Source organism: Falco rusticolus, chromosome 1, assembly GCF_015220075.1.
Source record: "Falco rusticolus isolate bFalRus1 chromosome 1, bFalRus1.pri, whole genome shotgun sequence".
NCBI classification, from domain to species: Eukaryota; Metazoa; Chordata; class Aves; order Falconiformes; family Falconidae; genus Falco; species Falco rusticolus.
Genome location: NC_051187.1, coordinates 53475880 through 53502197, shown reverse-complemented (window position 1 = coordinate 53502197; position 26318 = coordinate 53475880). Strand labels below are relative to the sequence as shown.

General features: G+C 53.6%; 2 protein-coding genes across 3 annotated transcripts in view; both read right to left on the bottom strand.

The window, feature by feature from the left end:
* Window positions 1-7183: 7183 nt before the first annotated feature.
* ATOH1 (atonal bHLH transcription factor 1) lies at window positions 7184-9011 on the bottom strand. Its single transcript, XM_037401184.1, has one exon. The coding sequence runs from the start codon at window positions 8936-8938 to the stop codon at window positions 8048-8050; it is 891 nt and encodes a 296-aa protein (XP_037257081.1). The 5' UTR covers window positions 8939-9011; the 3' UTR covers window positions 7184-8047.
* Window positions 9012-22989: 13978 nt separating this feature from the next.
* GRID2 (glutamate ionotropic receptor delta type subunit 2) overlaps window positions 22990-26318 on the bottom strand; it is a 730152-nt gene continuing 726823 nt past the window's right edge. The window contains exon 16 of one of the 2 annotated variants that reach the window (XM_037379411.1): window positions 22990-25446. In XM_037379411.1, coding sequence (XP_037235308.1) covers window positions 25024-25446 — 423 coding nt within the window. In that variant the 3' untranslated portion in view covers window positions 22990-25023. The remainder of the gene's footprint in view (window positions 25447-26318) is intronic. The other variant, XR_005103041.1, reaches the window with a different exon arrangement.

Genomic DNA, 26318 nt, shown 5'->3' with positions numbered 1-26318 from the left:
TCCAGGTGCTCCTTATCAAACTTAATGGCAGAACAACCTATGGGTCAGGAGAATGATTTTACTTACAGAAGCTTGCATCTAGTTGCTATCCTTCCCAAGGTGTTGTTCAGCTTTACTCTGCAATAGAAAACTCTACCTCTCCCTCCCCCTCAACCCACCCTAAATAACAAGCTACAGCTGGCAGAAGGCATTTGCTTTGTATCCCCCTTCCCTAGGTGTTGGGAAGGGATGACCCTACCAAAAGGCATGGTGAACCATCCAGCCCCAGGCTGGATAGCTTTTGCTTTGAACAAAGTCTTACAACTGGAAATGTTCATGAAGTGACTGGAAGGAAGTGTGTGGGAAGGTGGTGGTGCACAGCTGCACTTGTGTCCTGCCTTTGATTCTGGGGCCCTGTTGTCCACAGAAAGTCACTTAATGTTTCTGGGCCTCAGGTCCTTCTTCACAGGCAGGATAACACCTCCCCAGGACACTGAGGAGCGACATGGGAACTGAGAACTAGATAAGCTTTAGTCAAGCTCTCAACTGTACAATTTCTGTAGGGTTGAGTACATAGTTATGACACTCATCCCACAGATCATCACAGCTTGCTGAGAGTCAGCATTTTGGGGGGCCTTCATATAACACTGGCCCTTAGTTCAGCATTAGTACTGATTATCACATGATAAAAATAAAATAACAATAGTAATAAAATAACATGTGGGTAAATACAGAACAAATACTGAAGTGATGCTTCTTCCCACAGCAACTGAAATCCAAAGAAAACCAGCTGTATGGAAATACTTAGCCCAATTTTTATTGGTTTGTGTTTTGTTTTTTTTTTTAATTGAGGTCAAAAGAGCACTGCTCTGACAGGGATCCCCACTTCCCCTGGCTCCCAGCTTTGCTCTGACCCTGTGGACAGCCTAATGCTGCTCCAGTGGAAACCAGCAGCAAACCTTCTCCCAGCCTCACTGCTGGCAGTATCTCTCCTTGCAAAAAGCTTAGGCAAAAGAACTAGCCTTCCTATGTTAAAAAAAAAAAGCAAACAAAAAACAAAAAAACCCCACACAAAACAAAACAAAAACACAAAAAAGGCAAAAAAAAAAAAAAAGCACCACGACCACCACCCCTTTTTAAAAGGGGACTTTAGAGAAAAGATGTTGCAGCAGACATTACCGTGCACGGCTCTCCCAGGTGATGGGCTAGGCTAGGCTGGTGGATTTCATAAATAAACAAACAAAACAAGTCGGCCTCCTCGCACCGCTCCCGGGGAGAAGCGGGGGAGGCCCCGGGCGGGGGGGGAACGGTGCCCGGTGCCCGCCGGCTGCCGGGGGAACGGCGGGAGCCCGGGGTGTAGCTGCTGGTCGCGGATGCCGCCCCGGAGCTGGGATCCCTCCTCGGCCAGGATGGAAATATTGACTGTCGATAAATATTGACTGTAGATAAGCGAGTTGCGGGTGGGGACTGAGGACACGGCGGCGACTGCGGGCGGGCATTAGCGGCGCTCGCCCCTGCCCGTGTCCCCGAGCGTTGCTTTTGGGGTTTTACTGGAAGCAGGTGATGTCGCTAAACGGTGTCGAGCTTAGTTCAAAGTGTGCCCTGAACCAGAAAACTTTACACCTGGGAGGGGGCAGCGGAGTAGCCGGGTGCTTCGTCAGTGCATCCCGCCTCCCGGCTCGGCAGAGCCCTGGCGGGAGGGAGCAGAACACAGAAATCGAAGTTCAGAAATTTGCAGAGTCAAACCCTTCCCCCTTGCCCGGGGCCGGAGCTCCGACAGCTCCGCTGGGTCGTCGTCGGGACGCACCCTCGGGGGCTGCCCGGGGACCGGGCGCAGGCTGGCGCCCCCCGTGCGGGGCAGAGGGACGGACCACCCGCGGCGTGTCCCGCCCCGGGGAGCTGCCGGAACGGCGTGCCGGGGTCCCGCAGCGTTGGGGGGCGACGATCCCCCCGCCCCTGCCCGCCTCCTGTTAGCAGGAGGATTTTGCAGCGCGGTTTGGCACCGCGGACCGTACGCGATGCGCTGCTCACTTCCCACCCTACGCACCTCTTATTTCTGCTTCTGGATAAAACTGTGTTGCTGAGTATTGGACGGGAACAAAAAACCGCCAAACCAAAGCTCCTGAAACATAAAAATATTATTGGGTGGTTGGAGGCAAAATGATAGGCACTGACCCGGTGGGATTGAGGGATTTGCTTGTCAAAAATAGATCTTTTGCACACCGATCTGACAAGTGAAGAGGGGTTTGCCGCGCCGGTGGGCTGGGTGTCTTATTTCAGCGGGTCACGTACCATTAAAGAGGCACTTCTACAAGTTTGCGGTGAGGCGACGAGGCATTTAAAAGCTGCTCGCTGGGGAGGAAAACCCGCGTCGGCAGCGCTCGGGGAAGGGGTTAACCCGCTGGCCGCCCTGCCTATGAAATGATGGTAAATTACCCGGCGCGTTCTCCCGAGGAAGAAATTAGACTTCAAAAGGGCTGGAGCCCTCCTGAATATATATCAAGCAGATGGGCTGATGCGCTGTCTCGCTGATGTGCAGTTGATTAACCGCCCCATAAAAGTGCAGCAGCCCCGCTCGCCCGCGGCGGGTGCGCGTCGCCGCCCGCCGCTCTCCCGGGCATCCCGGCGGCGGCAGGGCGCTTCTTCGGGGCTGCCACCTCCCTATAGAGCAAGGGGAGGGAGGAAGGGGTGTCCGCCGCCGGGGACCAGGAAAGCAAGGGAAGAAGGGAGCAGAGAGGAAATAACGAAGGGAGGGGTGGGGGAAGGAGGGGGGAAAAGAGAGAATGGGGAAACAAATGGGGGTGAAATCCCAAAAGAAAGCTCGTCACGAGCAGAGGGGATTCGCTCTCCCACCGCCAAATCTGGCTTTCCCCGGCAGCGCTACAGAGCCCATCTCCGCCTCGACACAAGCTCGCACCGCAAGTCCCAGCTGCCCGCCGTGCTGAAGCGGGTGCGGCGGGTCGGCACCCCCGCACACCGAGCATCCTCGGGGGCGAAAAGCTGCGGGGAGCGGCGGAGGAGACGAGCGCTCCCCGCGCCCGGCTGCGGGACGGGGCAGGGGCGGCCGCTCCGCTCGGCGCTCGGCGGGGAAGCGCCCGGTGGCGGCACCGAGCTGCGGTGCGGGGGTGTCGCACCCATCCTTGTGGCACCTCGGTAAAAACGCCCTCTCCCTCCTGCCGGTCCTGAGCGGGGAGGGAGAAAAGCACACGCCAGAAACCCACCCATTGTAGCGCTTAAATGCCTCGCCGCTCCAACCGCCTGTGACACGCCTTGGCTGGGCTCCCAAAGGCATCCTGTGCCATTTGATAGCACTTCAGAAGAGGCCTCTCTGTGTTCCCCGCGCCGGGGCAGCCTGGAAATGGCCCGGGCCGAGGGAGGCAGGGCAGCGGCAGCGGCAGCGCCGTCAGCGGGGCCGCGCTCCCGCAGCTCCCCGGGGCTCGCAGGGGCTCTGGGAAAGGGGACGTGGGGAGAGACGGCCTGAAGTTAAGCGGGGGGTGGCGGCAGGGCAGCAGATGGCTTCCTGGGGTCAGACCCCAGCCCCGGGAGGGTGTCGGCTGTGCGCCCCGATCCCGGGCACAGCCCCTTGCAGCGTTGCAAGGACTTGGCCAGCGCCGGACGACCTGCCCCCTGCCCCCGGGGTGCGCCGGCGGCCCCTCGCCCCAGCCCGGACGCTGCGGGGCTGGGCTGCCCAAGGAGGGGATGCTCGCCACGCCGGGCCGGCAGGGTCTCCGCCTCACCCACGCACAAGCCGCCCCCTCGCCCCTTTCCCTGCATTTTTCTCTCCCCGCTCTCCCGGACAGGCACGTCCCGGGCAGAAGCGACGGCGGGTGGCCGGACCCACGAACGACTCCTGCCGGGTGCGGGGGTCGGTGCCCGTGGGTGACAGTGGCAGAGGTGGGGCCACGTGTGTCGGGGGCGCACAGCGGAGCCCAAGCCGGGAGGTGCCCCACGCGGGGCCGGGACTGTGGGGCGGAGAGAGGCCGGGGTGCTTCCCCCTGCTCCTGCACGGCAAGAAGCGGGGGTGACTGCGTGTCCCCATTCCTGCTGCGGCGGCTCGGACCCCCGTGAGCGTGTGCACGCTCGTGCATGCTCCCACGCGTGTGCACGCCGTGCTCCCGTGTATGCCGGCCTCCGCGTGGGCTCGCCGGTCCCTCTGCGGGCGCCTGCCTCCCCGCGCCATCGGAGCAGACACGCTGGGCCGTTCCTGCGTATCCTTTTCTCCTCCTTTGTCTCCCTTTCTTTGGCTTTGACTCTTTCAGGTGCCCCGGCGGTGCCCTCGCGTGCTGCTGGTTGCTGGGAGGTGGCGTGGCTGCCACTGCGCTGCTGTTGTGCGAGGAGAGGGAGGGAAGGGGGCTTGAATGCTGGCTGTTGTGCTCGGCTGGGGTGGGGGGCCGCCGAGGAGGAGGAGGCCGGTGATGATGATGATGGAGGGGAGGGGGTGACGATGGAGATCACCGCGGGCGCGCAGCTCCCTGGGGAGCCGCCTGAAAGGCCGCTGCGCTCACCAGCTGACAACGCGTGCTCCGCTCCAGACACGGCACACCGCGGCCGGGAGCCAGGCCAGACCCCCCCACCCCTCTTCGCCCCCCAGCCCCCCTGTCCCCCCCATTGTCCGCCCCATCGCATTGTCCGTCCCGCTCTAATTAAGAAACACTGGCCCCACGGCCAGCTCCCCCCCTCTTTCCCCCTCCCCGTGGTCCCTGCGCTTTTCTGGTCTCCCCTCGCCGGGTTTAACCCTTTCTCCCCCGTCCTTCCCTCTCCCGCCGCGGGGCCAGAGGTTGAGCCCACAGCAGCCCGAGAGCTGCAAGGCAGCATTGCGCTCCGGCCGTCGCGCTGCAAACTGGACCCTCCACCCCCACGCCGCGCCTCGCCCCCCTCCGGCCCCCCAGATCCCCGAGCTGCACCCCGCCGCCGGGACGGGCGGGCAGAGCCCGGCACTGGAGCCCGCGGCCGCCGTTTATCCGGCCACCGGGGCTCAAAACGCAACGGAGCCGCCGTGCGCCTCGCACAAAGGCGACCACCTCCCCCAGCCCCCCGCCCCCCCCCCCCCCCCCCCCGGCAGTCGTTTTGCACACCCCGGAGGATATTTAGCGTTCAGCCAAAATTTAACGCTCGGGTAGTGCGCTTCTGACTCGCCCTTTTCAAATAAAAGCCCGTTTAAGATGATAAAACCCCACGAAGCAAACGAGGCGAAACTGCTTCCAGGGGCTGGTGCGCGTCCCCGCTCTTGTTAAAAAACTTTGCGCTAGTCTGTACAAAACAAACACTGTCGCAAGCTCAATAAAGCGATTTATCCATCTTCATTACTTAAAGAAATGTTGTCTCTTTGTTTGTTTGGGAGATATTAAGCATGCTTAGCTTGCAACACATAGTTGATTCCTTTGCTAGTATCTTGGATACTTGGATCTGACTTTGGAAGGTAGGAGCTAATTGCTAATAATGGAGAGAAAGGAACCAGCCAGCATAGCGGGAGTGGCCTGGCATATGGGGAATGAGCAGTCTGAAATACTCAATATTCAAGTTTCCAAAATATTAATGAGATTATAGCAACCTGCAGCTATACGTTACAGCTTGTTAACGGAGTGTAAGAGAGGGGGGCTGCCAAGCGGTTGTTATGCAAACTCTATAGCTGAACCTTAAAATGGAAATGCGTCTGGGTATCTCTTTCAAAGACGTGTTTGAAAACAAAAACAAACAAAAAAAAAAAACCACAAAAAAAAAAAGAAGGAAGAAAGAAAGAAAAAAAGAAAAAGACGCTCAGACAGCGGGCTCCGCGCAGTAGCTGCGAGCACCAACTGCGCCGTGCACTCATCTGCCGGGGGAAGGGTCCGCGGGAGCGGCAGCGTTGCGGGCTGCGCTTTTCAACCCCGTTGCATGACCGCGGCCGCCGGCGGGGCCGAGGGAGGGTCCCGCACCCCTCCAACGGGCGGCCGACCCGCCGGCACCCCCGGGTCCCCGCCGCGGGGTGCTGTCCCCGGCCACGGCGGCAGCCGCGTCTCCCGCGCCGGGCGCGTACCCCGAACGCAACAAATAACCAAAGCGACACCCCCAGTTCCCCCACCCAGCTCCCCCCGCAAACCGGCGGTGTTTTGCTCCGCGCATCACTGCCGTCGCTCCCTGGGAAGCGAGGCGGGCTCCCAAAGCCCAGAAACAAATACCGTAAAGCGCAGGTGAGCCACCCCGCCATTCCCGGCGGTTTTTAGGAAGGCAAGTGCCCCCAGCCATGAACTTTTCACCCTGCGGGACCGTAGCCCGCCTGGGCAGGTGACCGCGGGGCTGCGGCGGGCAGGGCAGGGCGGCAGCCCGGGGTTATCGGCGGGGCAGGTGCCCTGTTGCTGCAGGCGAAAGCGACACTCGTACAGGCTCCGTTCCCGCGAGGGCCGCTCGGTCCCGGCTGCGCCTGGTTAACTGATCGCCCCTTAGACACACACCCCTCCCCAGGTGTCACCTGCTGAACCCAGCGGGACCCCGGCACCAGCATGGCTCCGGTTTAGCCCCGGGTCTGGTGTCACGGGCAGGCCGGGCATCAGCGCTCCCCCACCCCCGGGTTTAACCTGAGCCCAGGGGCCCCATCCTGCATCCTGCTCCGCCGGCCACCTGCCGCGCCGCTTGCGTGTCCCCAGAACCCCGTCGGCTTCCCCCGCCCGCTCCCGGCCCCCGCCGCACGCCTTACGGCTCCCCCTGAGGCTGTGGGGGGGGGACCCGCTCGTGCCCCCGACCCGGGGCGAGGGGAGGGGGGAGAGAAGGGAGCGGGAAGGGAGCCATGTGACCGGAGCGGTGGTGCGGGGACAGGCGGGCGCGAGCCGCGCGAAGCCCCGCACCACGCACTTGTCGCAATTCCCCCGGCTCAGCCGGGAACGGCGGGACGGCGGCGGGGCCCGATCCCGGCCATTCGCAGCCCCGCGCCCTCCGGGGCACTCACGGCTAGGCCTCCCCGAGCTGTCCCGCTCATCCTCCGCCGCCGGTGCTGACACCATCCCGGCTCGGGGCGTGCGAGAAGAACTAAACCCCGACCGCGATTTCAGGCTGTGTTTGATTTTTGTTTTGTTTTGGGACTTTTCCCCCACGTTTATTTGATCTCAAAAAAAATTTGTTAAAATTAAAATACATAAAACAATGGCAGCTGGCTTTGCTAGAATTAAAATAAACGATTCTTGTCGTAGAAAAGCTTTTTTTTAAAAAAAAAAAAAAGAGAAGCAGAAATAGTAGCAAACACTCCATAATAAATACGCTTCCTATTACCACAAAAGCAAAATAAAACGGACATAAAAGTTTGACACGACAAAACTGTTTTCGTTTTTACGGGAGCATTAGGATTAAGTGGCTTAATTAAGTATTGGTCTCCAATTGGCAGTTAGTAGCTTTCCTCTTGAAACCGCATCTCCAGCCGCTGATAAAGTGCTTGCGCCAAGTTTCCCCCCGCAAAAGACGCCGACATGGTGCGCTAAGGAAAATCCACCTTTTCTCCGCTATTCACAGGACAAGTCGGTGCGTTATTTACTTCGTGTGTGTCTGTGTCTGTGTGTGTGTGTTTCCATAGCAATACGGCCCAGGACAGCAGTGTCCTGGAAGACGCGGGTGGCAGCGCGGGTGGACGTCCGGGTGGGGAGGGCGCCGGCGGGACCCCCGCCCGCCCGCCGGGCAGCAGCAGCAGTAACAGCAGCAGCAGCAGCGGGGCCAGACTTTCTCCTGGTGCATCACCTGCTCGCCGGCGGCGCAAGCCAGGCTCCGCGCTGCAAGGTGGCGTGTTGGCAGGAGGGAACGGCAACGACTTCTAGGCAAAATAAACTTTTAAAGTGGTAACTAAAGATGGAGAAGAAAAAACAAAAACAAAACCCCAAGCAACCCTGACAGAGGGGGCGGGTAGAGTCATTCGCTAACAGCCGTTCCCTTGGACAAACGCAGGAGCTGCCGGGGGTGGGAAGAGAGAGGGGGCGGATTGCGGGGCGACCGAGGGGAGCCGATGCCATCCGAGACGGCACCGCGGCCGCCTGCTCACCCCGCGGCGGAGTCCGTGCTCCGAGGGGCGGCCGCGGCCCCGGGGGGTGCTGGGGACGGCGCCCCCGCCCTAGCTGGCCTCGTCCGAGTCGCTGTAGTGGGAACGGGGCGAGAACTCCCCGTCGCTCCTGTGGGACCGAGGCGACGTTTTGCTCCTCTCCTGCGGCGGCTGCCCGGGCTGCGGCATGAGGAGGGCGGGGGAAGGGGCTCTCTGTCCCATCAGGGCGCCCTCCGCGAAGGCTGGGAAGTGCAGCGGGTCTAGTTGCACCGCGTAGCCCCCCGCGGCCGGCGGCGGGGGGAAGCGAGTCCTGCCGTGCCCGGGGGGCGAGGCTCTCGGCGGCCCCGGCGGCGGCGGCGGCGGCGGCCCCGGCGGCGGGCCGGCCCCGGCGGCGCAGGGCGGCTCGAAGGGAGCCCCGCGGTGCTCGGCCTTGCCGGGGGCGTCGGGGGGTGCGTCGGGGCTGTGCAGCAGCTCGGCCAGGGCGCTGATGTAGATCTGCGCCATCTGCAGCGTCTCGTACTTGGAGAGCTTCTTGTCGTTGTTGAAGGAGGGGATGACATTGCGCAGCTGGTCGAAGGCGTGGTTCAGCCCGTGCATCCGCCGCCGCTCCCGCGCGTTGGCCGCCAGCCGCCGCTGCTTCTGCACGCCGCTCACCTGCGCCCGCAGGCCGGGCCCGCCGCCGCCGCCCCGCGGCCGCCCGCCGCCCGCCGCCGCGCCCCGCGCCCCGCCGGGGCCGCTCCCGCCGCCCCGCGCCGCGCCGCCCTCCGCCGCCTCCTCCTCCTCGGCGGGCAGCAGGTAGCGGGGCGAGGCGGCGGGCAGGCGCGCGGCGCAGCACACGCCCAGCCAGCCCGGGGCGAAGCCGCAGCCGCCCGCCTCCGACCCCGGCCCCGCCGCCCCCGCCCCCGGCCCCGCCGCCCCCGGCTCCCGGCCGCCCTCGGCCCACGCGGCGCGCGGCAGGCTCATGGCTCTAGCGCGGGCGCCGCGCGCCCATGGGGGCAGGGCCGGGCGGGCTCGCGGCGTGCCAGCCCGCCTCGCGCGTGGCGGCCCGACGTCTCCGGTGTCGGCGGGCGCCGCGCCCCCCTTTAAGGAGCGGCACGCGCCGGGGTCCCCCCCCCGCTCCCCCCTCCCTCCCTCGCGCCCCACCCCTCCCGCCGCCCGCCCTCCACTCGCGCCGGTCGCGTGTCGGCGCGGCCAATGGCGCGCGCGCGGGGGCCGGCGCGTGCGGGGAGCCAATGGCGCGCGGGGCGCGGCCCGCCCGGCGCGCGGCGCGGGGGAGCGGAGGTCGAGGATGGGGGGGGGGCGGGGGGGGGCGAGCCGGGGCCGGCGGCACGCGCGGTCCCGCCCCGCCCTGTCCGGGCAGGCGCGCGCCTGGCGGCCACCCCGCGCGCGGCGGTGCGGGGCGGTGCCGGGGGGGAGCCCTGACAGCGGCGGCAGGCCCCGCCGACAGCGGGCACGGGCGTTCTTCGGCACCGAGCCCGGCCCCGCCTCTGGGGACACTCCGTCGCGCCCGCCGGGGGAACATCCACCTCCTGCCCCGCCGGGCCGCCGGCCGTCCCCGGGGTTCCGTAACCGCCCGCCCCGGCGGGCACGGCGCCCTGCATCCCGCGCCCGGCGGCCGGTGGCTGCCGGTCCGTCCGGCGCTCGCTGGCTGGCATCGGCCGCGGCGACGCTGCCCGAGCCGGCGGTAAGGACCCGGGACGCCGCCGCGGGACTTTGGCCGCGGAGGTGCCGGGCGGGCGCCCTCGGCCGGGCCCGTCAGCGCCCGGGACGCGCGGGCGGCCCGCGGTACCCGCTGAGGGGAAGCGGCGGCGCCTGCGGCCGGGGCAGCACATGAGCATCGCTGCCGGCAGGTCCCGGTCCCCCGCCAGCGCGGCCTTTTGTCCGGCCGACAGCAGCTCCCGCAGGTGGCGGGGAGGGAGGTGACTCCGAGCGCGCATCCCGACTTCCCTCCGAGCAGCCTCCCCTCCTGCCACCACCGCCCGCTCGCAGAGGAAAAGTGGAGGTTTACTCATGTGAATAGGCGTGTTGAGAACAAAGTGATGGGCACAGTATGAGGTAGATACGTTTTTTCAAACCTCAATAACTCGCAGGCCAAGGAGGGAGCGCAGCGGCCCCGAGCCGCGCGGCGGTGACATGAAATGAGCAGCCTCGGTGCAGTGCGGGGCCGCTGAGCCGCGGGCGCGGTGCGGGCCCTGGGGCCCACCTTCCGTAAACAACCGCATGTGTCGGGCAAACAGGACGCTGATGATGGGTTTTCCTTAAAAAGAAACCCAGGCAAGCCAGCGCTATTCTTTCCAGCTTTGCAATTATGTTTCAAAGGCAAAGCTGCTGGATTAGTTTTTCCTCCCTAAACATGTTGTCAATTTCTGATCAGAATGAAAACTTTTTACCGGGTGAGAAAGATGAAAAAGAGAGGAAGTTTATTTTGTTTCTATCCGTTATCCATGGAGTTGCCTGGCCACTTGTATCCAGCAGTGACTTTTGTAAGTTCCTATCTTATTACTGCGCACACACAGATGCTTATATAATTTTAAAAATAAAATCCTTTCTCCCCTGTGCTGAGCAGTACCGTTTGCCAGCTAAATACCCACCACCCCTACAGCTTTTCTTTCCATCCCCAGGCACTGGTGCATGTTCCCTCACCAGGTCCCGGTGGCACCGGCTTGCTTTGCGAGGAGTCTGGCTGTGCTCCCACCAGGGTTAAGCCCCCACGTTCCTAATCGGAGTGCTGGACACTAGCTACGAGCTGCTCCGTGCAAGGATCATGGGCCAAAGCCTGGAGATGAGCAGGAGCTTTGCCGAGCAGTAGCCACCGACACACGTTTCCAGAAGCCTAGCAAGCTCGCAGGCACAGGGAGAATGATGAGTGATGACCACGTGGCGCTGAAGTCTTTAAACACCTCGCTCCCAGCCGGCGGGCCACAGGGCTGTTGTTCCCTGACAGCAGGCCCAGTCCTCCAGCCCACAAGCCGCCCGCTTTCCACGGCTGCCTGGCCAGGACCATGGGCACGGAGGGGAGTGGTGTCCCATTAGCATCCCATGCCGATGTGGGGTGGCTGGTGCCCGGAAGGGGCCCTGGCTTCTGGGTACCCCGCGTTTCTGGCAGGTCCAGGGCTCACAGCAGGTGCCAGGATGCTTCCCTTAGCGGGTCCACAGTGATTTTATGGAGCACAGGGGAGATCAGCCTAACACCCTGGCACGTTCCTCGGATGGTCAGCTCGGCTGAGAAACACTACCAGCTGCTTATTTTTCAAGCACGTGTTTTGTGAGCACGCGCTTTGAAACTAGAGGCGTTTGAGACTCACTCGATAGTTTGCCTTTGAAAGGGCATGCACAAAAAGCCTTTTTCCCCACCAACAAACACGGGGCGGGGTGGGGGGGCAGAAATATTTCATTGAAACCCACTGCTCTGCGTATACCCATATCTGCTGTGCACACACATGCACTCAGAGTCAAAGGCAAAGGGTGGTTTATGTCAGTGCTGGGTTTAGCTCTGCTCTCCCAGAGTAAGATAAATGTAAGTGATGAAGAACTCCTGGGGCTGGCTGAACTCATTTTGTATTCAACACTGCCTGACCCTTTTCTCTTCCCTTTCTCCCTCTCTTTGTATGTTCAAGCCTACTTGAGTTTCTTTTTTTCTTTTGTAGAAGTTGGTTCTTTTGAAGCGGTTCGAGGCACGCCCTGCCGCAAAGGGAACTTCACGGGAGTCGGAAACACAGGCACACCGGTCTGAAACACTTACTGTACAATAGCAGGAATGTAGGAAGCCTTGAAAATGAATCTGCTCTCTAAGAAAGTGTCAAAGCTTTCAGAGGAAAACAAACTGAACTTATCCCTCTATCTTTATGCAGATTTCCCCTCCGTCTTCCATTCCCCCACTGCCCCCCGCCCCCAGTTAAGGGCCGAGGCAGCAACTCGGAGTCAGGCACATATTAGTGTTACAGAAAAACGGGTTACAAAAGAGGGGGAGAACAGACTTGCAAAAAGCCTCCTCTATCATTACAGCCAGAGACATTTTCAAAGCACATGGGTCAGCCCTCAACTTAATTGTACTGAATAGTCTAATTGCTCATTCAATCCCATTTCAAGATCAGCTGGCTGCTCTTCAGGCATCACCACCGCTTAGGAAGGATTTTATTCCTTCTCTTCCCTTGCCCCACTTTCTGCACATATTCTCCTGTTCCCTCCCTTCCTTCAGAAAACCAAGGGGGAACTCTGTTTCTCCCCTGGCCTGTGATCTGGGCTTCAGGCAGTTAAACGCACACGTGGACAGAGACAAAGTTGTGAGTGTTGCTTACCGAGGTCAGGTAATCCTTGCTGAATCCCAAGGGCAACCTGCCCAGGCCTCCAGCAGGAGCAGGGAGGGGCGATTCCTCCCCACCTGGAATGGCAAACCCTATCTAGAAGCTACTACATTGAGCTACAACACAGAAAGACAATGCACAGTCTAATAATCGTTAGTGTCATCGACTGCATCATCAGAATATTCATTCAAAGGAAGCATTTGTATTTACATTATTCAGATCAAGTGAGCTTAAAGCAGAGGAGAGTCCAGCAGCAAGTCTCTCTTTGACTCCTCCTGTGATCCGTGCCCGATGCTTTACTGTCAAATGTGTTTTAAATACACAATAGACATGATGACTGCAAGGAATGCAAAAGCCCAGGTACCTTGGGACATCACTATGGACTCCAGCGTTCATGAAACCTGCCCCTTTCCACTTGTGAATAATCAGGACCACGCTGCTGCTGAAGCACATGTGCCCTCATTTCTGCAGAGCGATCTTCCTGGGCGGATCGTTACAATTACCTGATGTCATTTGCTTTGACTCTTAAATTGCCTGGTGGCATTTACTCCTGTAAAGATCTATTGCAGACCTATGCTCTGGGGCTAACCCTGCAGACACTTTTTGTTGTGTACAGTTAATTCTAGCGCAACTACTCCCACTGCCTCCAAGAGAAATGCAAAGCATTGCTGTAACAATACTTGCCTGCCTCCTGGGGTCATTGTAAAGCATAATGAATTCAGCTTTGTAATATATTTGGAAATTTTATCTATAGAATTTATACCTACATACACTTGGTCCTTTTTGTTTAAATGGCTATAACTGTTCCTGAGAATTTAACTTATGCTCATATTTTAAAAATGAAAAGCTTCATATTCAAGGAAGCATCACTAACAATAACAGTTTTTCTTCAGTCAGTTTTAAACACTTTCTTGTTTTTACACTCAGCTTAGCAAGGAATTTCCACTAAAACTGCTAAATGCCTTCAGTCTCACCGAAGTCTTGGAAAATTGAGGAGCTTCTCAGATGTGGAACACTTTCAACAACAGGTCTCCAAAAGAACAAAACAAAACCGTAAGGACCACTATGCAGGGGTTTGCAGGGCTGTTCCCATGGTCTGATAAGTACTGCCATGGCCCCAGACGGTTAGAGGACCTGGTCTGGAAGGCAGCAAGCAGTTTTCTCCTCTCCTAAGCTTGGAAAATCTGTCCACAGAGGTGCAGAGGCCTGCATTTGTTTGGTTACTGCTTCTGACAGGAACTGTAACCCAGAGAGTTCACAATAGCTTAGACAGGCAGCTTTTGGATTAGGGTCTGCATTACCAAGTAGAACCCAGAGCTAAGCTCTAGGAGTAAGAAGAGTTAATGAGTTAAAAATATACACTGCACAGAACTGGAAGCTTTTCCTTGCAGTGCAAGACTGCTTCAGTGCAATGGAAACACTAGTATTAAACCCAAGGGATCTGTTTGTGTCAGAGGCTTTATACCTTCCCATCCTGGAGCTCCTCATGTCTTTGACACCAAGTTATTCCAGGTGTAGTTTGTTCGCCCTGTGCAGCAGGAACAATTCTGCTGGGCCTGTGTGTGCTCACATGCACCACCCACAGGTCCACCACTTCAGCCACTCCTGAAATGAGCCACAACAAAACACTAATAACTGTCCCTGCTTAAGATGCTGCATGTTAGAAAGTGCTTTAAAAACAAGTGTTGTCTAACATGCTTTCATTAGGCTGTTACTTCATACATGTTACTGACATAAATCACTTAACCAAGAAAATGAGCAGTGTCAACAGTTTTACAGCATAAGAACAACGCTTCATCTGCTTTAAGATTGGAGAATTAACATCCAACCATCCAGTCATCACCCATCCACAGAGACAATATATTCCCTTCAAATCACCTCGTTACCTCCACCTCAATGTATCTTGCACAAGAGACCACGGAGTGTAAGTACTCCAGATTTCTAGGCACACAGAATTGCTGGTACTATTTTTTTTTTTTTTAACTGGTCACCACAGCATTTCCTCTTTCACTGTCCCTTTAGCCACTGCACAGAGTATAGTTATAAAGGTTTGCTCTGGGAAAAGTTTCTAATCATAGGCTTGAAGTATAAACTAAAAATTTAGCTTGCAGACTCTCTGTGGCACAGTAGTAACGTATTTCAGTGGACAAGTGGGAAAAAATAATATTGACATGTAAGGAAGAGGAAAAAAGGAAAAATCTGACATTTTACACAGTCTGCATTGCCTCTCAAGAACAGCATTGCCAGAGCAGTAACCTGGGAGCGTGGTGGGGGTTGCTTCAGTCGTGCTGGGCCTTTGATACGGTGTTCTTCCACCCATCACCCACAAAGCTCTTGGCAATCAGGCAGCCTATGCCTGAAGGAAGTTTCTTAGTAGTGGAAATACCAGCCTGAAATCGGAACCTTTGCAGGTCTCTCCTGAGAAGAGCTGGTCTCTAAAATACAAAGAGTAAATATTTACAGTCACAGAAGCCAAAGTAATGCAGAGAACAGTGGTCTCTCTAAGAGGAGAAAAGCAAGCAAATGGACCCAAGCTGGTGCTGATCAGCACTTCACATCAGTCCTCCTGAGCAGAGAGCATTTCTGCACAAAAGAAACACTTGTCAGCCAAGAAAATATACTACCATGCCATCCACAGGAAATCCTCCTGTTTAATCCCTGACAGCAAAGAGCACAGGGGTTTCTAGGAACAATCAATGTCCAACACAACAGCACCAACACAACTTTCAGACACTACCCCTGTGAAAGTCTGTGGAAACAAACCCCTCTGAAGACATCTTCCTCTGGTCTACTACCTCATAAATGAGGATGTCTTAAGAATTTGTAGACTTGTTAAAAAAGTAGAACCATCCCTTTTATCTCTCTTTTTGTTAATTTTTTCCCTACATGGGGTTAAGATACACATACATCTCCCGGCACCGAAAGATTTAAAAATACTCTCAAACAAATCCTGTGTATGACAAAAATTAAGCATTTTAAGAGGCCTGGATAGGTGTCCTCATCGGTTGTGTTCAGAGACAGCGGTGCTCAGCTGCAGGCCTGTAGCTCTTGGGAAGCAGCTCTTCTGTGGCAGTAGGCTTGCAAAATACTGCCTGTGGCAAGATCTGTACCCCTGGCATACCCTTGAGCTGCAGATCTGATTGCTCCAGGGCTTCAGAGATACTTGCAAGTTTGGAAGCATTCCTGTTTTCCAGGCAAGAGGGACGTTTTGAACTCTTACAGAGGAATTTCCACAGCCTAATGTTCATCTGCAGTGTGCAAGAGCTACGTTGAGGCAGAAGGCGACGCTAGGCACACAGCCGATGGCCGGCTGAGGCCAGGCACTTGACAGCTTTCACCAGGAACCTCGGGTTTTCACTAGCCTGGGTGTACAGCTCTCACAGTCCGTGTCACATCCCCTGCCTGGGTCACACAAGTGTTCAGCAGCAGAACACAAATGGCTCCGGCTTGGGAGGGAGGGATGGCAGGAATAACCTCCATCCCACCCTTCCTCCTTTATCAGCACAACCCCCCACCTCTAGCTTCATTGCACCCACGCCACTAGAAGTTATTTTTGCTGCAGGCCTGCGCGTACTCACATCCCAGAGCGCACTCGCATCCCAGCGCGCACTCGCATCCCAGGGCGCACTCACATCCCTGGGCGCACTTGCATCCCAGCCCACACTCGCATCCCTGGGCGCACTTGCATCCCAGCAAGAGCACCAGGAGACAACGTCTTGCTGGGAAGGCAGCGCGCGAGCAACATGCACCAAGAGCTGCTTTGCTGAACAAAGCCTGGTGTCCCCGCGGGTCCCTCCGTGCCCTGCCACAGCCTGCGGGGATGGACACACGGGCACTTCTCTCCTACCTCTCCCGGACAGACGGCTCTCCCCGGCTCGGGCCACCCGCTTTGGTGGCCACCATTTGCCAGCGGGGCTCGCAGAGCCCAGGCCATGCAACCAAAGCCACTTCCCCCCGCCGCAAAGCCTCGCCCTCGTGAGATGGCAGCGAAGCCCACCGGCCCGGCCCCGTCCTCCCCCCGCGCCCCTCGGGTGGGGTGTGCGCCCCGGGGCTGCCCCTCTGCCGGCAACAGGTTGAATATTGTAGGTGTGGGTGATTAAAGTGTCGCCGGCACAATGGCGGTCTGTGTCCCATTCGCCACGCCCGGGCTCCTCTTTGCAAAGCGCACACAAGAGGTGACACAGCGCTGGCCCCCGCCATTATCCCGGCGGCATAGCGGCGCGGCCCGCCCCGTCTCCCGGGAAATGGGGCTCCCCCGGCCGCCGCGGGACCACCGCGGCCGCGCACGGCTCCGCGCCCCCCCAGCGGCTGCCCCCCAACGTTGCCCACCCCAGCGGCTGCCGCCCCCCAACGGCTCCCCCTCCCAACGGCTGCCCCCCAACGTTGACCCCCCCAGCGGCTGCCTCCCCACCAACGGCTGCCCCCCCCAACGGCTCCCCACTTCGAACGGCTGCCCCCCAACATTGCCCTCGCCAGCGGCTGCCTCCGTCCAAAGGCTGCCCCCCCAAACGGCTGCCCCCCCAAACAGGGACGGGGGGTGCACGGCGAGCGCCCCGCGGCTGTGGCCGAAAAGCCGCCACCGGCGCCCCCGCGGCGCTCCGCGAGGACCAGGCGCCCCCCCCCGCGGCCGCCCCCGCCGCCAGGGCCCGGCCGCCCGCCCCGCAGCCCCAGCGCCGCCGCCGCGGCTCGGCAGCCGGAGGCGGTGCCGCAGCGCCACCACCCGGGCACGGCGGGCAGAGCAGGGCGGGCAGGGCTGCCGGTCCCAGCCGCAGCAACCATCGGTCCCGATCCCTCACCGCCGCGTTTCCCCGCCTGCCCCGCTCAGCCGGAGTAAGGGCGGGCCGAGCGCTTGTTGAGCCCCTGCCCCCGGGGGGGCAACAGCCCCTCTACGGAAAGGGTAACTCCTCGGGCCCGGGCTTGCTCCCGGGCAGCGTGCAAAGCCGATGAGGAGAAGCGGCAGCATGGCCTAGTGGGGACAGTCCCCTCGTCCCCATGGCCCGCGGGACGCCCGTGCTGCCGGCCGGGCGCAGCTGGGAGCCCTCGGCACGCCCCAGCCCCGGGCCACCGGTGCCAGGCCCTTACCGGCGGCGGGGTGCGCCCGAGGCCGTGCGGGGCCGGGCCGGCGGTGGGTGCCAGCCGGGCCTGCAGGGAGGGCACGGCCACGGGCACAGGCACCCCTCCCTGCTGCTCGCAGGCACCTGCCGGCTGCCAGTTCTGCAAGGAAAGATTTGTCAATATTTACAGAATCAATGTTTTAGAAGTATTTGTGGCAGTGCGCTTTCCCTCTTCGGGCAACTGGTATGAGACAGCTAGGCCTATGTTGGTCAGGTGATGCAGCAAGCCTTTCAAAGGGCAGATCACAGTGATATTTCTTGAAGACAATGAACGTGTCTTTCAAAAGTCAGGTTTCCAGGTGTACCAGCCCTGCTTCCACCTTTCAGCCTGATGTAGGAAACACAAAGCTCCTCGTGTCCCGTGTCAGCTATACCCGATAATCTTATATACAGATACAGTCTATACATACAGATAGTCTTAACAGGACGGGGTTTTTTTAACCATATAAAGCGTTTTAAGGCATTCTGTTTTGTCAGGGCAGAGGGAGAAAACTTCATCACCTGCAGTCTCCTAAACCTGCAGAGATATAAACCTGATTCAAGCAACAGCAGATATTATTTAGAAAGGTCTGTGAAAGTTAGAGCAAGACAAACCATTCCGGCGTTGCCTGAGCACTATTTTGTAAAGCAACATGCTTTTCTGTTACACTACATCAATTTCTCGCTGTGTTCGCTGTCATGCTGCAGAGACTTGTCCTTAAAAATGTGTCAAGATACTAGGAGTAGCAAGTAACCACATTATTAGCTTTGTTCACAGTATTTGCTTTCTCTCTCCTGTTCCCCCAAGTGTAAGCAAAAGAATTAATTAGCAACAACATGGGTCAGCTGTGATTACTCGTACTGTGGTCCACAGTGAATATTCATATACAGGGAATATTCAAAACCAGACAAGACCTCCCCACTGTGTGTGTGAAGAAGCATGTCCCTGGCCAGTGGGGGAGAAAAGGGAGCTTACCCGTGGTGGCAGGGCTACAATGCACTCCCAGAGCTGCCCACTCCCCCCCCCCCCCCTTTTTTTTTTCTTTCCTGGCACTTGACAGGGACATGAGCTAGACCGGCAGAGTGAGGCAAATAGAACACAAACAACCCATGAGGAGGTGTGTCCCCCCCACCCCCAACTATGCTTTTTAATTTCTAGAAGTCATATAACACTTACCACCTTCACACCAGCCTCCCAGGCAAAATGCTTGCTGCAGCATCTTCTGGCCACCTGTGGCTGGGCTGAGTGGGAAAGGAGGGTCCTTCTGCAGTTGAGTAAGGGGTGACACCTCTGAGCCCTTCTTTGAGTGACAACAAAAGTTAGATTAAGGTGGGGCAATCTCCTATATGTAGAAGGAGGATATAATATTTCCATTCATGAGGCTGGTTCCCACAGATGTTTGCAGCTGGGGCTTTGATCCAGTTGATGACACATCCTGTACACAGAGAGCTAACAGGAAAGCTGCGTAGTTAGAAGGGGCTGCTGAAAAGGAAAGGACTGCTTTCCCTGGCTTGCTACATTTTCCCGGTGATGCCTCATCTATATGTACATGTACCTATATGTACATGTAATGTACCAGTGTGGGAGACTGGGATACTGCTCCTTGCATAGCAATGATGCTGCCACAGCCCTGCAGGGAGGGGAAGGCCAGGCAAAGCTTGGCTGTCCCAGTGAGCCACCAGGTATGAACCCTTGAATCATGTGTGTGGGGCATCTTTGCCCCGAAATAACCACCCCTTTGCTTTCTCACTTTCCCTTTTCTCAGAGCATGCACCTAGTGGGCTGCAAGGCAAGGTACTTACGGGGCTGCAAAAGCAAACCTGAATGTTACACTAGGCAGAGGCTGTACTGGAGCTGCCAGTTTCCACACCCTGTGAGGTGGCTGCTGCAGCAGCTGTGGCATGGGCCAGGATAGCAGTCTAGGGAAGCACCTGCAGCTGTGTGCTTACTTGAGGACCTCAGTGACTGCCTCATGCAGACATGCATGTGCGCACCCCCCCCCCCCCCCCCCACCTTTTATTAGTTGATGGGTTTGCCAGTCTTATAATGGATGATAGCTGGATTTGCAAGTAAAGCTGCAGTTAAATTTGGTTTTGGCACTCTGCAGTAGTCCCTTATCTCATGTTGGTGCATCACCTGCTTGGAACAAGGAATGGGACACAAGCATTTTTTTTGTAAAAAGGAAAAAAAAATATTCTGCATTGAAAAAAAGGTTGGCCTTACTAGTGCTGGTAGGAATAGTTAGCTACAGGAGCACTGAACTGTCATGTTATGGTGCAGGGATGTCCTGTGCTTGCTGGGCCAGGTAGCCTGCTTTTTCTACCGGTATGGATGTTATTGATCCCAGCCATTTGTACCAGAGCTCATATGGTCACCGCACCTGTTCACGTATGCCTTGCTTTGGGCAGCACAACCAGCACCTCTAGGGAGAGCTCCCTGTTGTGGAAAGCTAACCTGGCGTACAAAGGTCTCCTGCCCCAATATGTGGCACTCCCCAGTTGCTGGTGGGCTCACACACCACTTCTGGTGGGAGCTAGGGAGAAATATGTGACCTGCATATTTGCCTCTGTAGCCCTGTTTATGAGCTTCAGAAATGTACCTAACAGCCCCTGTGCTGTTTTTAAATGGGTGAAAACTGGTCTGAAATGAGCACTGAGGCAGAAGGAGCCAGTGGTGAATGTGTTTCTGGCCTGCGAACAAGACAACCATTGCCTCTTCCCACCGCCAACCCACCCAGGTGGTGCAGCCCTCTCCTTGACTCCCTGCTTGCCTCTCTCTTGCCCCAGTACCCTCAGGGAAAAGGCCATCAGAGTATTCAGGGAGGAAAGATTTATTTTCCCCCTTACAGCAAGGAACTGGTTCTGAGACACTGAATTCTTGCTTCTGCCTCAAATTTCCTGTGTGACCTGACTTGACAGTTCAGTTTTCGGGCTGTAATATTTTCTTTTCTTCTGATGAATGTTATAGAAATAAATTCTGTAGTATATGCAGAGCATCACACCACTGTGATGAATGGGAGGGAAGGGGGCAGGTTTTGTAAGTCTTGACAGACAGTAAATCTATTTTTATAACTATACTTCTTGAAAGGTAATATTTTTTTTCATGAAATTCATGGCTCCTGTAATTTTGGGGGCATTGGTACAGTATTCTGGTTAGGAGTTCGTTGGGCTGTGAATCATTTCACCTGCACTGAACTTCCTCTGGAGGCTTCTGTTTCTGTCCTCACAAATGACACCTTGGATGAGACACAACAAGCCGATAGGTTGTTATGATGCATTCGCAGTCGACCACTGGTCTTGATGTGACATGTGGATGCGTGTGTTCATGTCCCAGTGTTTATCAAAAACTTTGTCTGTGACTCATACTTAGGGGTAGATACTTGATTTTGACTTTTATTTCAAAACAGCTCCTCAGAGTGAAGAGGAAACAGATACCAGGACTGAGAGAGAAATGGATAAAGCAAGGATGTGTTGGTATCATGACTTTGTTGTTTTGGAGACTCTATTTTTTCATTAGCTACATCCATGAGCATGCACACAGGAAGCTGGTTTACTTTTCGTGTCATCACCTTTGTGCAGATATGAGAAATTAAACTTATCTGTGGTATTAACCTCCAGCACACCATACAGTAAGTGTTCACAGAAAGGCAGCTTTACATTCTTAGCACTTCATAGCGCCCTATGTGAGTGGGAAAGAAAGATACTTCCAAAAAGCCTGATCTATTTAGGGAAATGATACTAGCATTTTGTTTTGTGAAGACAGGAGGGAAACCCAGGAGACTTTGGCTCTGGTCATGCTGCGGCTGAGTCAGTGACAGCTATAATCACTCACTTGATTGGCGTGGTGGGACTATTTTTTGTCTCTGGGTATTTCACTGTTGGTCAACACAAACTTCTTACTAAGTGATTCTTTGAAATCAGAGAAATATGTTTTCTTCCACTGCTTGCTTTTTGTTTGTATCTGATATGTCAAAATGGTTGTATGACGAATCGCCATGCAAACAACTCATCTTTATATACAGCTGCCTTGTATTTCCAGTGGAGCTATGGCAGCAGGTGCACTTCACAGTCTTTAACACTATTAGTTCACTGGATTTTTCTTTAAGGAAAGAGGGGAGAAATATCCACGTCTTCTTAATGTAGCGTGTTATAGAGAGTACATATATAGCATCTGTAAAACTACCTAGTTCTAGAGAGGGTGTCTGTTGAGTGTAAGTGACAGGGACAATGCCTATGTTAAAGTGAATGACTTATGATGTCAACAGGACAGCACTTTCCAAGAGGTCATGATTACGGACAAGGAATAGCCTAAAACTGGGACCCTGATCATGGAAGAATCTTTGTGGCTAAGGGAACCCCTACTAGACACTGTAATGTGCATGAGGGCTTGTAGGGCTGGTGCCTCAGTCTGCCATAGTTTGGCCTCAGAGAAAATAAGTAGAGCTCATCCCTTGGCTAATTTTTATGAAATAATAATAGTAGCCTGATCATAAAAGATTCTAGCATCCTATTCCTAGGCATTTAGTGCCCACTGATGTACGAGTCTGTTGGCATTAGTGTGTAGGCACCTTTACATTTTAACCTCAAATTACTTTCAATAATTTAATTTCCTTTAAATTTTTATGTTATCTGGATCTATTTATTTTTTTTTAATGTAATAATGAAATCAGGACTCCTTCCAGTGTATTTTTGAAACTACAAAATGAAATCCCCTGAATGCCTGCTAAGCTGAATAGAAAATTGTAAGAGGTCAAAACTATGATTAAATTAATTAAATATACTGAATGTAAAAAGCCAGCAGACCAACTTTGAATGGCTGATGTTACTGCAGTACATTCTGCATGATTTACTAATGACTAGGCCATTGAATTTAACATGTTAATGAAACTTAAGGATTGAGAAGGCCATAATGAAATATGGGCTAAATTCTCTCACACTAAAATTCTTGTCAAATCTAAATGCAGTGTATGTCCAGTATCAAAGCAAACTAACTTCTGAGCAAATAAAGATGGCAGAATGTGATTCTGTAACACTAATGACCATGTTCCAAGAGAGTTCCTAGATTACGCTAAAAAGGATGCAGGTGGGATGCAGCATTTCTACAAATTATGTCTTGTACATGTCAGTGCCAATGAACTCTAAATTTGTTCTCCAAAATGCTGTCTGTATACATTTTCTGAAATCTAAGCTTGACCTTGATAAACGTGGTAAATCTTGGTGATTTTTGTGGATGCTCTACACTGAGCTGACTCACAGCAGCCTGGTGAGGTTATCCCACCTCTGTGGGCTAAATCCCCTTCAATAATGGTGTGGCAAAAACATTAAAATATTCTCAAGTGGATGCCCTGCCACGGACCAAAAATCCCACAGCACTCAGCGATTAAACAGGAGGAAACACAAGTTTAGAAAACAATTTTATTAGACAAATTATTTAGACAAATTATACACAGAAAGCTCTGCCACTTGTAACTGAGGCCTCCAAAAAGTGTTTGTGTATCTGTATAATAGGCAACACATCAAAATAGGCCTATTTTAAATATTGTACATGGTTAACAGTTGGTTTTTTTTAATAGCTAAAATCACTGCAACATCTGGTATGTCCCTACGTAGCTTGTTGAAAAGAAATTTTCTTTTTTTTTTTTTTTATTTTACTCAGAAGTGTGGATGAGTTCATGAATGTTACAAGGGGGAAGCAAGTTGTGCATGCTCATAGACACTTGCTACCCTGGAAACAAAATAGCCTTTTGCACAATAAGAATCTGTTCTGCCTTACACAGTAGACAATATTTGAAGATTTAGTACAAAAAACAGTGACAGTACAAGATGCTCCCCCAGAACAGAATTAGCATCAAAATAGAATAGATTTGAAGAATATACCTTTTAATTTATCCTAAAGCAAATCACATAGGCTGATTCCTATTAATCCTAGCCAAAGAATGAATTAGGTTAAAATAAGTGTATGGCTGCACTAAAAACAAAACCAAACCAAAAAACTCACAGGATAAACTGCTTGCTTTCTACTTAACTGCATTTTTAGTTTTAAGGATTACAAATTGAAAGCTCTTCCTACATTTCTAACTGTTACTTTAAAAAGCGGGTGCCGAAGTGGGCACTGGTTTTGCTCTCACTGCTGTTCTTTCTCTTGTTCTACACAGTTGGCACTAATGTAAAAAGTACATAGCTCCTCTAAATCTAACTTAACATATAAAGGGTTAAGATGGGTGCCAGTTCGTATTTTTTTTCCTTAGAACAATAAGTGATTGTAATTAAGGCCACATCTATATTTCTCAAGGGCTTTTTTTTTTTTTTTTTTTTCACTCCGCTAACACCATTATTGTATTGATCAACTGCACTGATTTGGAAAATAATTTATTAACCTTTGATCTATGTATAAACTTCTCTAGAGCTATATTAGTTGTTCATGAACGTGGTATACCTAAGAGAGAGTTCCGTTTCTCTAATTAATTAATAAGTAAAATTATCAAGGTTAGCCTTATAGAATACTCAATAGCCAATGCAAAACCTAACCAAAAAAGTTACATCTAGGTACAAATGTTAAATTGCCCTGGATGTTCTAATAAAAAAGTATAAAATATGCTCTGTTGGCAAACAATGCAAGTCAGAATAACATTAAAGCAACCTGTCTTTTCTAAATGAAAAGACCCCCTGCGCTGTACATCCTTCCTGTATACAACACATTTTTACTAAAGCTTTATTAAATGAATTGCAATAGCAACGGCTGCCATTTTATAGCTATATATACATGTATATATATATACATACTTGTGTGTATATATGTATATATATATCTGTATGAGATACTAATTTATTTAACACAACAGGCTTCTGCCATATGATACAGTTTACTGTACATAAGAAAAACTTTTAACACTGTACAATCACATAAAGGTCATATGCACTGTTGCAGTGCAAAAGTAGATTTAACTGTAGTTTGTACTGGCATAGTAATGGCTTTTTGTAATCCTACAAAATTGCATTCTTGTATTACGGGGCCTGAATGGTCTTTTAATTTCATTTGTTTTGCTTTCTTTTTTTTCCTTTTTTTTCTTTTTGCCTTTTTTTTTTTAAATTTTTTCCATTTTTTAAACTGCAGGGTTGCCTTTGGTCCACAGTTAAAAGGACACACAGCAGTGGAGCGCTGACTGGATGCAGCAGAATATATGAAAAGGACTTAAGTTATTGCAATTATAGTAAAAAAAGGCTGTGGGGGAGGAGTGAATGCCCTTCTGTAAAGTAATCCTCGGGGTTTTTCTATGCACAAATCGCTGCACATTTCCTATATTTAAAGTATATGAAAAGCCTGAAGTAACCAAAACCTAACATGGTGATAAATTGAAGAATAAGTGATTCAAGTAGTAAAGAGAGTAAGGGGAGACAGAGGAGACCAGACTGAGAAAGCGGAGAGGAGGTGGAGGAAGAGTTGTTACTAATTATCCTGATTTTTTAAACAAAATAAGAAAAAAAACCACAAACAGAAAATAACCCCCAACAAATTAAAAACAAAACCCCTCAAAAACAAAAACTAAGGAAAAGAAAAAAAGGTTACATCCATGTTAGTCCCACAATATTACAGCTGCTCCTTGCAAAGGGAGTCCTAAAAAAGAAACAGTGAAGAAACTTGGTCTGATGCTCAGATGGAGGTGCCTCGGTCTGGGTCACTACCAATATTCAGCCCCAGAGTAGGAGTTGGTTGGTAAGGGATAGATGACATTGTTTTGATGGGGCTTCTGAAAAAGCCACCGTTGGGTGCCCTGTGCCTGAAAGGGCCAGTTCGGTGCTCAGGCACACTGCCGAAGGAGAAGCCCGAAGCAGCTTTAGCAGACAACGTGCGGCTCAGAGTCTGGATCTGTTCTGGTATGAAGGTGGTTGTGGTGATGTGAGTGTTTCTGAAGTCACTGATTTGCTCCAGTGCCTGACGTGTGGGTAAAGTGTCAATGTCCAGCGGGGTCAAGTCAATCGATGAGGTGGAGAACTGTTTATGGGGACTGTCATCATCTGTGCAGAGGCTGTTCACACGCCTGTGGAGATGCTCCAGGTCGACCTCCTTGTCATCCTGGGGAATGAGAAAAACAAGAGCCACCGCTCACCATCGCCATTTGTGCTGAATTGAAGCTTCACAGTGCAATTAGAACTGTTTGGGAAGTACAATGTGCAATTAACTACAGCTGGCTGTTGGCTGATGGCATCTCTGAATGTCACCAGCAAACTCCTCCACTGCCTGAAGCTGGGTGGGCTAAGCCAACCTGATGCAGACCCTTACACCACAGCTACTTTCAAACCCTGAATCCCAACAACAGAACTCCAAGCACTACCAGTAGGTTTTCATCAGGAAAAGCCAGGCTCAGAGCTAGGTGGGTTGGACTAAGCAACAGCTGAATAACTTTGTGCCATGAGAGCAAAGCATAACCTCAGATGCCTGGGACGATGCTAGTTCAGTTCCGCAACAGGGACTAAATTTGGATATCAACATGGACGTCAACAGCTCTGAGGGATCAGGCTGCTGTCTTTGTCATCTTTTCAGGGCTTAAGAAAGGACTAAAAACATCTCAGGTTGCTCTTTAACTTTATAACATAAGTTGTGGTGTAGAAAAGCTGAACTTCCAGACAAAACCCCAAACATTTCTGACTCACTGACGTCACACAGAAAGGGGTACACCAGGCAATTTTAAATTATGATGCCAACAGAGGGAATAATTCTCCCCTTACCTACAAAGAAGCAATTCCATTGATTCTGATGGAATTACGCTCTTGTGGGTAAGAAGAAGAGGCAATGGCCTGGGATATTTATTATAAGAAATATATCATCCCTTCTCTTAGCTCTGTCCCTTCTCTGTCCCTTTTCCTTCTTAAATGTCTCCTCCCAGAGAACTCAGTTAAGCAGGTAGGTTTGTTATAATTGAGAATTTAAATGCACAGAAGTCTAAA